The 12,800-nt window shown below is 39.8% G+C and overlaps 1 protein-coding gene across 1 annotated transcript in view; it reads right to left on the bottom strand.

Moving 5' to 3' along the window:
- myo6a (myosin VIa) overlaps nucleotides 1–12,800 on the bottom strand; it is a 224,349-nt gene that overhangs the window by 100,784 nt on the left and 110,765 nt on the right. The window contains exons 3-4 of the mRNA XM_048600957.1: nucleotides 11,529–11,598; nucleotides 2,350–2,423 (exon numbers count right to left, since the gene is read on the bottom strand). Coding sequence (XP_048456914.1) covers nucleotides 2,350–2,423; nucleotides 11,529–11,598 — 144 coding nt within the window. The remainder of the gene's footprint in view (nucleotides 1–2,349; nucleotides 2,424–11,528; nucleotides 11,599–12,800) is intronic.

The following is a 12,800-nucleotide window of genomic DNA, read 5'->3' as shown; positions in this document are numbered from 1 at the left end:
GGGGAATGCGGTGGTGGAATAGTGAGCGTGAGCGCGAGCGCGAGAAAAAAGAGAGAGAGAGGAAACAAACACAGAGCGAGAGAGGGGAAACAGACAGCGGAAAGAGAGAAAGAGAGAGACAACTACATGCGGGATCAACCTTCACCAAGTTTGTCAGAGCCGACTATACAGCCTGGCCAAGTTTAACTGCATGGGTAGTACCCAGCCCTAGTCTGGTGGTCCTTCGATAATGATTGCAACAAAGACTTAACTCTGCAATTGGTAGAGTAATTAATGCAAGAAATGGAAATTTTATTGCCAAAGAGCAGGGTTTTAGATTATATTCAGCCATACGGCCTCTTTTGCGTCTTTAATATATTTTGTAAATTATATTGCAATGAATTGCAAATTGTCTGATATTTTGTTCATCTCAAGTGTGTCCAAAGCACAGGCAACGATTTTATTTGCCACTGATTAGCCCATCAGACCAGCCTCTCTATTCTCCTTGCAATTTACCACCCACCAATTTTTGGTTCATCAGCAAATGATCAACATCTTGACCTACATCCAAGGCTAAATTATTTATATACACCAACAGTAAAGACCCAACACCGAACCCTGTGGGACCCAACTGGACATAGACTTCCAACAGGAAAAACAGTCAACAATCACTCTCTGCTGTCTGCCAGTCAGTCAAATGGGGTTCAATTTGCCATTTTTTTTTTAATCCCTTGGGGTCATTGCTATCAGTCTCCCCTGTGGGACCTTATCAAAAGCTTGATGAAATCCAAGTCGTTTACATCAAAATCATTGCCCTCATCTACACACGTGGGCATCTCTTCAACAAATACAATCAAGTCGGTGAGACATGACCTCTCCTTAACAAAACCATGCTGACTATTCTTGATTAATCCCTACCTTTCCAAATCAGATTAATTTTGTCCCTCAAAATTGCTTCCAATAGTTTCCCCACCACCGAGGCACGACTGCCTGCCTGAGGTTTTATGGTTTATCCCTTGCCCCCTTCTTGAATAAGGATATCACATTGGCTGTCTTTCATTCCTCCAGCAGCTCTCGAGAGGCCAGAAATTTTTGTTTTTAAAGTGCCCCTGCTCTTTCTTCCCTTGTCTCACTCAACTTGGGATACATTAAACCAGCCACTAGAAATTTATCTTCTTTTAAGCCTGCCAGATCACTTAGAACCTCTTCTCAGTCAACGCTAATTTCTTTAATTGTACCACACACCTTCTCTGATTTCTATATCCATATCAATGCCTCACTAGTGAGCACAAGTATTCATTTAGAACCCTACCTAAATCTCCTGCCTCCACACACAAGTTACCACTGTGGTCCCTTAATGGGCATTACTTTTTCTCTCATTATTCCTGTATTCTGAATATACCATGGCAGATGGTGAAATTTCAAATCAATACAAAAACTCTGGGACAGAAAGCTGGTCTAATGGCAACCATGTAGCCACTGTCTATTGTCATAAAAAAACATCTGATTCACTAATGTTCTTTGCAGAAGGAAATCTGCTATCTTTACCTGGTCTGGTCCACATATGACTCCAGACCACAGCAATGTAGTTGACTCTTAACTGCCTTCTAGGCAATTAGGGATAGACAATAAAAGCTGGTCTGGTCAACAATGCCTACAATCCCAGAAACGGATTTAAAAAACCTAAAAAATTTAGAAAAAAAAAACAAAAAAAAAGTGTATTTGAAAAAAAAAACCTACCCAAATGGACAACAGCTCAAGAGCTTGTTGGTAATGTTCTCTTTCCTTTGACTCATTTATTGGTAGTGCAACCAAATAATCATGGTCAACAGGGATGGCAAGACAGTGTAATAAACTAAGCTTTTATAAATGCACACAAAGAGCAGAAAAATCTGGAACTCTGTTTCCTCTCACATCATCTCTTCCAACGGCTGTGGTTGCTGGGTCAATGAGACATTCAAAGACCAAGATAGCTCAGATCTTTGTTAGCAAAGTGTATCAAGAGATATGGAGCAAAGACATGAACATGGAGTCGAGATATAGATCTGCCACAATCCAACTGAATGGTAGTATAAGCTCAAAAACTCATACATCGTAACTATTTCTATGCAAATGTCTGCGATTCAATCCATCATAACTTCTTGTTATAGAATCATATCATAGAATCCTGACAGTGTGGAAACAGGTCATTCAGCCCAACAAATCCACACCGCCTCTCCGAACAGCATCCCACCCCAACTCGTCTCCCTATGTCCAACCCACTTAACCTAAACATCCCTGGACACTACGGGCAATTTGTTGTGTGGTACATTTCTGAATGCATATCACTTTCAGAACTTTAAGGAGTCTCAATTAGTTCACATTACTCACATATATTTTGTCTTTGCTATAGCGCACTCTGATATTGTTCAGGAGGGTAGCTTCATTTAAATACATCAGGCCACCTACAAGATGATGCAAAAAGAAACTGATGAATTCAAGGAAATTATTTCTGTATAAACAGATGTTGAATGTAGTTCTTACACATTGCATATTAATACCTGAATGATTATATTACATAGATAAATCATATTAATTTAAACAGTGGCGTTTTTGAAAAATCTCTAAATTCTATTTTCTCACATTGATAAATTAGCAAGGTGACCTGTTTCCATGTGGTTTTCAGACAATATCCCCACTGAGGTAAGAAAATCAATCTCTGGAAGAGCTAATGAATGACATCATCAATTTGGTTTGAGAAACCGACTCTTAACAGTTAAAAATGAGACCCAAGGTGTCTGTGCCAGCCAAAAAACCAATTATCCAGTCTAACCTCACTTTCCAGCTTTTGTTCAGGTCCCTGTATATCACAGCAGCATATTGACTCAACAACATATTGAAACATTTAAATGGCAGAAGGAGGAATACTTAGTGGCATGCTCCAGACCCAAACACTCTCCATGTGAAAAGATTACTGGTCAACCTCAATCAAATAATATTTTCTGTAATGCCCCTTTATCATTCATCTTTTCTAAGGGAAATACAGTAAATCCCAATGTGTTGAATCTCAGAACACTAAAGTAGATTTTCATGATATCCAGGGAGGTCCCAATCCCACATAAATGTGTTTGTGTAACAGATTATGCCCACAAATAACAATAACTATCAAAAGAAAACACAATAAAGCAGTAAATCTGGAAATGTCTTTCTTCAATTTGTTCACACCGATGGTCTGACCTTGTGAAAGGCTGGAATTACACATTGAAGAACATTGAGAATTACATCAGAAAAAATTCTGCAATTATTTTCTGCTTAGCATGCTATTTCCATGCAGGCACAATTCAGTCCATCATGTTATCAATACAGTTAAACATACTTCCAGAGTTTACATGTTGCATTGTGAATCCTGAAGAATCTCTGTAGCCTTTGTAGCATTGGCTCAGGAAACAGGCAGGTAGGTAACATTCATTAGACTTTTCAGTGGTTACTATCTTAACATTCAGAATGCAACATGGCTTCTTAGACTTTCCCACTACAAGTAGCAGCACCTATTTGGTGCCATTCAGGTTGACAACCTCTTATCTTTCTCACAAAATTAGCCATACTGACAGGCTTTGCACATCCTTTCACAATGAGATCACAATGTCAAATGATGGTTTGCCCAGCACCTTATGAATTCACTCTCTTGTGTGATCAAAATCCACTTATTGTTGGTACAGTCATACTGAAAAGTTAGACAAAGTTTGGCTAATATGGCGTTACCAGTCCTGAACTTTTGACTATCACAAGCATGAGATTTGCAACTGAAATGATTGACAACTTTAACAAACGAAAATGTCAGAATTTGACCCATCACAATTTCACTGTCATCTCTTCCTACCCACTCCACTATATGCCCCTTATGATTTTATTCTCAGGGATTAAATTTCTCCTCAAACTCCTCTCTTCGAAAGAGAACAAACTTGGAGGTAAATTGCCAGGACCAGAGGAATTGTAAAAATGGTAATGCATTGGTAGTGTCACTAGGGTAGTAATCCAGAACCCCAGATAAATCCCACCATGGCAGACAGCAAAATCTGAATTCAATAAAAATCTGGAAGCAGTTAGCCTGATGGCAACTATGTAACAATTGTCATTAAAAACACCATCCGATTTGCAAATATCCTTTTTAGAAAAGAAATCTACCATCCTTACCAGATCTAGCCTAAATGTGACTTCAAATTCTTAACAGTCTTCTTAATGAGTGATGAGCAATAAATGCTGGCCTAGGCAGCAACACTTATTCCATGAATGAAAAAAAATAAAAAACTTTATCCTAGTCTGTTGAAGAAAACCAGGGGGGGAAATAACTTGTGCTCTGAGGACCATCTTCCAATCCTCGTTAGACACAGGCATTGTAGCAGCACACTAGCAGTATGTGAATGTTAGAGAATTACTCAAGACTGCGAGGAATAAGCCAAATAATTATAGGCCAGTCAGTCTGACCTCTGCAGAGGGCAAATTATGAGAATTGATACTAAGAGATAGGATGAACTGATACTTATTGTTGCGGATTAATCAGGGATAGTCAGCATGGTTTTGTTAAGGGAAGGACATGTCTTATTAACTTGATTGAATTTTTTGAGCAAGTAACAAGGTGGATTGATGTGAATAGTACAGCGGATGCGATCTACTATTTGCTAAGGTATTTGACAAAGTCTCACACAGCAGACTGGTCAGAAAAATTAAAGCCCCTAGGGGAATGTGGTGGGCTGGATCCAAAATTAGCTGAGGCTGAAAATAAAAAGGGCAATGACTGGCAGATTGTAAGGACTGCAGATCCTGAAAGTCAGAGTTGATAAAATGTGAAGCTGGAGAAATACAGCAGGTCAGGCAACATCAAAGCAGGGAAGTCGAGGTTTTGGATCTCGACCCTTCAACAGGATCTGATGAACCCAAAATGCCAACTTTCCTGCTTCGTTTATCAAGGTAGTGATTGGCAGGTATTTTTGCAAACGGAAAGCAGCTTCCAGTGGTGTTCCAGCTAACTCTGGGTTGGGGTCCTTCCTGTCTGTGGCATACGTTATTGATTTAGACTTAAATGTGGGAAGCACGATTGGGAAATTTGCACAGACAAAACTTAGCCGTGTAGTTTATAGTAAAGAGCCAATAGTGGCTGTTGACTGCAGGATGATATCAAGGGCTTGGTTGAGTGGGTGGACAAGTGGCTAATGGAATTCAAATCAGGAGAAGTACAAGGTAATGCACTTGGGCGGGGCGAACAACGAAAGGAAACTTTACAATAAATAGGATGCAGGATTAAAAGCAAGATTGCGATTTCATAATTAGCTTAGATTACTTTAATCATACAGAGTATATTCATTGATTAATCTAATAATTTACCCTGGGATTTCACACGACTGCCGTGCAAGAATTTTTAACCTTTGTGGTTGATTGAGCTCACATCCTCTCAATTTGTTAAATGCTCAATAAAAGAAAGCTAGGAGGATTTATTACAGGAAGGGAGTTTGAGAAAAAAAACAAAAGCGACTGTACTTTGTAAACCAAAACAAAAGGTAATGTGAGACAACAAGGTGCAGGGCTGGATGAACACAGCAGGCCAAGCAGCATCATAGCAGAGAGGGATTCTCCAGCATCTGCAGTTCCTACTATCTCTGATACAAAAGGTAATGTGGTGTTTTAGAAAAGCAGCAATTACAGAAATATAATCTTTATTGGAATTTTTAAACAATGTGTTTAAGTTAATAACTAAATAGTACTTTAGACATCTAATCACTCAAGACTATGTATTGACAATGTTTAAGGCCATCACACTTCCTCACCCTTTACACACTTCATAATGAAAGTATATTCTATACACTACATAACTTAAATACGGCCCACTTTGTAATTTTCTTTATTAGTAAAATGTGATCATTTCTATTAGGTACATATAGTTTTACATTTATAAACAACTCTTCCACTGTAGCCTGTCTTAAAAGTGAAGAAATTTGTTTGAGGCATTCTCAACAACAGAAAGAGAAACCATCACCTTGAAGATGACTTCTTAAATATGAAGATTTATGATAAGATATTTGATTTAATGAGGGACTCTTACAAACTAAGCAAAAACAGAGAATAGACTCAGGCTATCAATCACAAGGATGTGGCAACATGCAAGTCATTATCCTTAAACATTCAAGGAGAATATTACAAAATGATTGTGTGATTGGAATAAGGTCAGCCAGGTGGAAATCATAGAATGGAAGCACCCTGATTGGGCTGTAAACCTGGAATGTTATAATGACATTTATCTTGCTCTGGGTAATGGTTTGGAAAGAGTTAATAAGCACTAGCTTTGAATGACCAAAATAGGTAGCAAGTTTGAAAATGAAGTTTGTAGAACCTGCTGTCTAGTCAGAAACAGAGGACCCCAGAGATGCTGGAGAGAGACCAGAGACTAAGTATTTATATTGCTAAACTGAAAAGCAAGAACTGTATTAAGCCCATAAAAGTTGCTGCCTTGCTTTGATAAATATTACTTTATAAGTTTAATAAAGTGCCCTGCGTTACCTTGACTGTTGCTTCATTATAGTCTCAAATGAATAAATATATATTGAAACTTGAGTTCAAGCTGCAACCTAAAACATGAAGGGAACATATTGAAAGGGGTAGAAAAAGGTGAGCCAACTTGCCCTCAGGTTCCTGAAGGTAGCAGGACAGGTAGATAAGGTGGCAAAGGTGGCATTTGGGGTCCTTTCCTTCACAGAGTGAAGTACTGAATACAAATGCAGGGATGTAATGCTGTAATACAAGTCACTGATCAGGTAACAGCTAGTGGTGTGTAGAACGTATTACGGAAAGGAAGTAGTTGTTCTAGAAACAGTAGAGGAGATTTACAAAAAAAGTGTTACCAGGCCTAAATTACAGCTATTCTGAAAGACTGGACAGGCTAAGGTGGTTTTACTTAGAACAGGAAGACTGAGGAGTGACTCAACTGAGGCCTACAAATAATGAAGGTTAGCATAGAGTGGACCTGTATCTCCAGCAGAGAGGCCAATTTCCAAGTGGCACAAATTTAAGGTGATTGATAGAAGGAAAAGAGGGGACATTAGAAAGTCTAGAAATTGCCACCCAATTTTATGGTTGATGCAGAAACCCTCAACGCATTCAAAATAGAAGAGCTGAGAAAACACAGACTGCATGTCCTCAGGTCCGTGAAGGTGGCAGGACAGGCAAACAAGGTGGTAAAGGCGGCTTTGGGATACTTTCCTTCTGAGAATGAATGAATTAGTAGATACAAATGCAGGGATGTAATGGATGTGCATGTGAAGTGCTACAGCCTTCAAAGCTACAGACTAACTACTGAAAACTGGATTAGGATGGGTGACTATTCATTCATCTGGTGGAGACATGATCGGCTGAATGGCCTGAGTTGTAAATTTTTTTATGGTTCCACAGCTTCATACAACTAGTGATGTCATGGCCAAACTCTTGGATATTTGTTTTGAATACAGTCACTGCATATAAATGGCATTCCCTATATTTCCCCCCAAAACAGCTGCTCCTGAAACCCCGCAGCTTTAATCTGGAAACTCCACAAACAAATAAACATTTAAAAAAAATAGAAGCAGACCATTCAGTTCCTTGAGCCTGCTCTGCCATCTAATATCACCTTGACTGATCTGGTTTGCTTCGAATTCCGCATTCCCATCCGCCTCCAATTAACCCAATTTCTTTGACCAACAAGAATCTATCTCCACCTTAATAATATTCAATGACTCCACCTCCCCAACCTTCTAATTCAGAGTTCCAAAGTCTCTCACACATCAGAAAATATTATCTCCTCTCTCTGTCCTAGAAAGGATGACCTCAATTTTTAAACAGTGTCCCCTAGCTTTGGACTCATCCCTAAGACGGAACATCCTTTCTACATCCATGCTGAAGCATACAAAGTTCTGAAGATTCTGGACAATCAAGTCACCCCTCACTCTTCTAAAGTCCAATGGAAACAAGCCCGGCCTGTCCAACCTATCCGCATAAGGCAACACACTCATCCCAGGTTTCAGTCTAGTAAACCACCTTGGATCTGCCTCCTAAGCAGTTACATTCTTCCTTTTATAAGGAGACCACAACTGCACACAGTATGAGGTGTAGTCACACCAATGTCCTGAACAAGTGAATCATAACATCCTTAAATGGGTTTAATAAAACCAAAAGTTTCTAATCAATGTGTTCAGGGATTTTTGTTATTTTTTTTTTTTTAAAACCAGACCTCTGCAGCAGGTAGGACTTGAACTAAGGCCTCTTGGTCCAGGGGTAGGGATTCTACCTCTGCGCCAAAAGAGCCCTGTTACAAACAGTGGTTCAACTCCTCACCTATTAAAGAACAGCATCCCATTAGCCTTCTTCATTACGTGCTGTACCTGCATACTAACATTTGTAACTCATTCATCAGAAGACCTTAATCCCCCTCCACCTCAGAATTCTGAAGCCATTTTCTATTGAAGTAATTTTTTAGTTCTTCCTGACAAAGTGAACAACTTCATATTTTCCCACATTATACTCCATCTACCAGATTTTGTCAAATCAACCTATCTGTAACTTCCTTACAACTTCCTCCTCTATGTTTTCTCTACCTATCTTTCATTGCTGCAACGTTCCTGCTCCCAGTTAGATGACCATTTCTTTGCTGAAAAGTTTAAAACTGTTGCAGACCCTCACTTGCCCACCTTCCTCACACAGACCATCCCTCTCCATTTCTCACATCTTCTCTTCGCTTCCTTCCACAACCCCTTTATTCCCACTTTACAGGCTCACCAACTCTTCCCCCACCAAGCCCACTGGACACATTCCCCTCCCTGGTCAGAATTCAGCAGGGCCATTCACTCTGGCATGCCCTGGTCCATTGCTCCTCTACTCACAAATCTTCTCAAAACACACTACGACATATTCTCTTGCAATTGCAGAAGGTGTAACACGTGCCCATTTACCTTCTCCCTCTTTACTGTAAAAGGCCTCACACTCACCTAAGTGAAGCAGTGATTTACTGTACTTCACTCAATCTAGTCTGTTGTATTCACTGCTCATAATGTGGTTTCTTGTACGCTGGGGAGACAAAACGCAAACTGCATAACCACTTCACCAAACACTTGCATTCTGTCTGTAAAAATGACTCTGCACTTCAACACACCTTAGTGTTCCCATTCCAACATTTCTATCTTCCGTCTGTTGTAATGCTCCAGTGAGGCTCAACACAAGCTGGAGGAACAACACATCTTCCATTTGGGGACATTACAGCCTTCAGGACTCAATATCTAGTTTAATAAACTCACAGCATGGACACCTTCCATGCCAATTACCCACCACCACAATTCCAGGTCCTATCATGACATGGGTTGCTTTCAGCACAGCCAACCCATTTTCACTTATCAGCTTTTCTTCTTCCCTGACTTACAATCAACAATCTGTCTGCCTAATCGTTCTCTTCTCTCTTTCTCCAGGCTCCATCTCCACCTATCCTTCGGCCAACATTTCATCAGCCTTCTTGATTATTTTCTGTATCTGTTCATGACATTTTGAAGATCTATACACCCCCAAGTCTCTTTGCAAAATCGACTGTATTTAACTTCATACCATCTAGAAAGTACCCCGATTTATTCTTTTTTCAGTCCAAAACGGATAACCTCACATTTACACTGAACTCTATCTGCAAGTTCTATCCATTCACAAGTCTAACAATATTCCTTTGCTATTTTATGCTATCACCTACACAGTCTACAATCCCATCCAACTTTATGTCATCAACAAATTTGGATATGTAAATTTCTATGCCATTATCCAATCCAGTTTCCTGAAGACGATTTAGCCTTTCACCAGCTTTTTGGGTTGCTCGAAAAGTTAGCTGCCCCATATTATAAATTAGTTGGCTACTGTTTTGAATAATTGAAGCCGCTACTAAAACCATTTTGATGTACAGTAAAGCATAAAAAGAATAATAGTTTACATAAACCAAAAATGCAGCATTGTAATCCCTACATTAAGAGAACAAGAGTTCCTCTTCCAAACCCAAGAAACAGTATTATATGAGAAATATGGTAGCAACAGGTATAAATCCAGAGAGCTCCAAGAGGAATATTTGCATCAGTCCAAATTAAGTCAAGAGGAAGCCTGCTAAATCTTAAATCAACAGAAAATATAACTTACATATATATGAATTTGACTGTGCAGATCTGAAGGCAGAAACATCACTCATCTCTTCCCAATATCTTTACTTTATAAAAATGGCATAACGTACAATTAGGCAGCCTAGGTATCCATGCCAACTTCTAGCAACTTTCAACCAATGATGCACCTTATGTTACTATAAAATAAAACACTCAATGTTTCACACACTAATGTGGTTAGCAAGAAACACATATGACAATTATTAATAGGTTGTGTGCAGTATGTCAAGGAGAAAATGAGGTACCATTTGTTACACTATTTTTACTGAGCTTGACTCAGTTGGCTGGACAGCTGGTTTGTGATGCAGAGTGATTCCAACAGCATGGGTCCAATTCCCACATTGGCTGAGGTCACCATGAAGGACTGGCATTCTCAACCTCTCTCTAAGAAATGGTGACCCTCAGGTTAAACCATCATTAGTCATCTCTCTCTAACGAGAGAGCGCAACCTTGTGGTCCAGGAAGACAATGTTGGCTTTACTTTTAATGTGGTAAGAGCTGTTCCACTTAATATCAAGCTAATGAGAATTAAACATAGCAGTTTGTTAAAAACCAGGTCTTCAAATTGTAGGCCGTGTTCCTTCATTCCATCCTACGTACAATAGCAAGATACTGTTTACTACTTCTGTTCTCTCTGGAAAGCTCCTGATCTCAGTTGGAGTCACTGAAGAACTAATCTCAGATTGCAAGCATATTTGGTCAATCATAGAGTCCAAGTGTGGGAAGTAAATTACATTCCTTTGAAATATAATGATTCCATATTTATGGAAAATTGTCAGATATAAATTAGTTAAATATTAATTCACAATCAATCTCTAACCAAATTAGGAGCGGCACAGCGGCTCAGTGGTTAGCACTGCTGCCTCACAGCGCTAGGGACCCTGGGTTCAAATCCACCCTCAGGCGACTGTCCGTGTGGAGTTTGTACATTCTCCCAGTGTTTGCGTGGGTTTCCTTCAGTTTCCTCCCACAGTCCAAAGATGTGTTGGCTAGGTGGATTGGTCATACTAAATTGCCCATAATGTTCAGGGATGTGTAGATTAGGTGGATGGTCTGGGTGGGATGCTCTGAGGGTCGATGTGGACTTGTTGGGCTGAAGGGCCTGCTTCCACACTGTAGGGATTCTATGATATGATTCATATCAAAAATGACTAATGGTGTGCTTTAGAAAACCGAAACAAACAAATGGGATTGCTTCCGTGAAATATGTGAAGGTCATCAAATGTTGTGTAATTGTAGTATGGTTTACATTGAGCAGAATGTTCAAACTGTCAAAAGTCAGCACAAATCTTGCACTCAAAGATGTGGCAGGCAGACAGATAAAAATAAGTATTAAGCGTTCCAGAGCTCACATTTCCTACTTACAATTATCTTCTACATCCTTTTCATTATCTTCTTCTGCAGGAAAAACCTGGTTGACGGGTGCTAGAAATGTCTGGAAGAAACAAAAGCTGTGTTAATGAAATTCTGGAAATGCAGACAGGTTTTCACAGAACAAGCATACTATCAGCCATAAACTTAACATCAAGAGAAGAAACGGAATCGGTTCAGACCGCTTGTGTCCCCTCAAGTACTAGACCCCAGTTGGAATAGTTTGACCAATTCAGGGCACTGCATTTCAGAATAATGGAAAAACATTAGAAAAAGGTACAGAAAATATGTGAGAATTGTTTTAGGAATGATGTTACATGGATGGAATGGAGAACTGGAGTTCTTCTCTTTGCTCTTCCACATTTAGAGAAGACCTAATGATTTTAAAATTACATGACTCCATGAAAAAGAGTTTTTGGAATAAATTTTTCAGTTTCGAAAGTGGAATACTCTTCAGAGAATCGGTATGGACTCAAAGGGCTGAATGGCCTCCTTCCACACTGTTGGGATTCTATAGTCAGTGAACATCCCACTCTGACTTGGAGGGACAGTCACTCCTGCAGATATGCCCTGGGACTGGGGTGTCTGGACTCCAACAAGCACAATATTATCCTTTGTCTCAGGTATGACTCCAATCAGTGAAATCTTCCTCCATTCCTATTGGTTTCAGTTTTGCTAGGTCTCCTTGTTGCCACATTTGGTCAGATGCCACCTTAAATGTCAAGGACAGTCATTGTCTATGCCTCTAGAATTCAGCTCTTTTGCCCATGTTTGAACCAAAGCTGTAATGAGGTTGGGACCCGAGTGGCCCACTATATTGGCATTACTGAGCAGGTGCTGCTTGATAGCAAAGGGATAGAAATCACCATCAGAAGCTGATGGGGTTGTAATTGGCCGAGTTCCATTTGTCCTGCTTTTTGTGGACAGGTTATACATTGGCAATTTTCCATATTCTAGGGTAGATTGCCAGAATTGTAGCTGTACTGGAACAGCTTGGCTAGGAGGCTGCTTAGTTCTGAAGTGTGTGTTTTCAGTACTGTTGCCAGAATGTAGAACAGAATAGCCTTTATTGTCACAAATACTCAATGACTATAGTGTTGGTGTTCAACATGGAGGAGTATAGATCCATCAAGCCAGCAGGAACAAGAAGGTTAGTATCAGCAGTTTTCCTTACCCATTTCTGACTTGTACCATGCGACTTTTTGGGGTATGCCGTCTTTTTGACTCCTGGTTGGTTTGTCCAGTTTGCAGTGGTGACATACAACT

This window comes from Rhincodon typus, chromosome 9 (genome assembly GCF_021869965.1).
Source record: "Rhincodon typus isolate 14 chromosome 9, sRhiTyp1.1, whole genome shotgun sequence".
NCBI lineage: Eukaryota > Metazoa > Chordata > Chondrichthyes > Orectolobiformes > Rhincodontidae > Rhincodon > Rhincodon typus.
The sequence above is the reverse complement of the archived record's forward strand: the minus strand, read 5'-3'. Positions and strand labels throughout refer to the sequence as shown.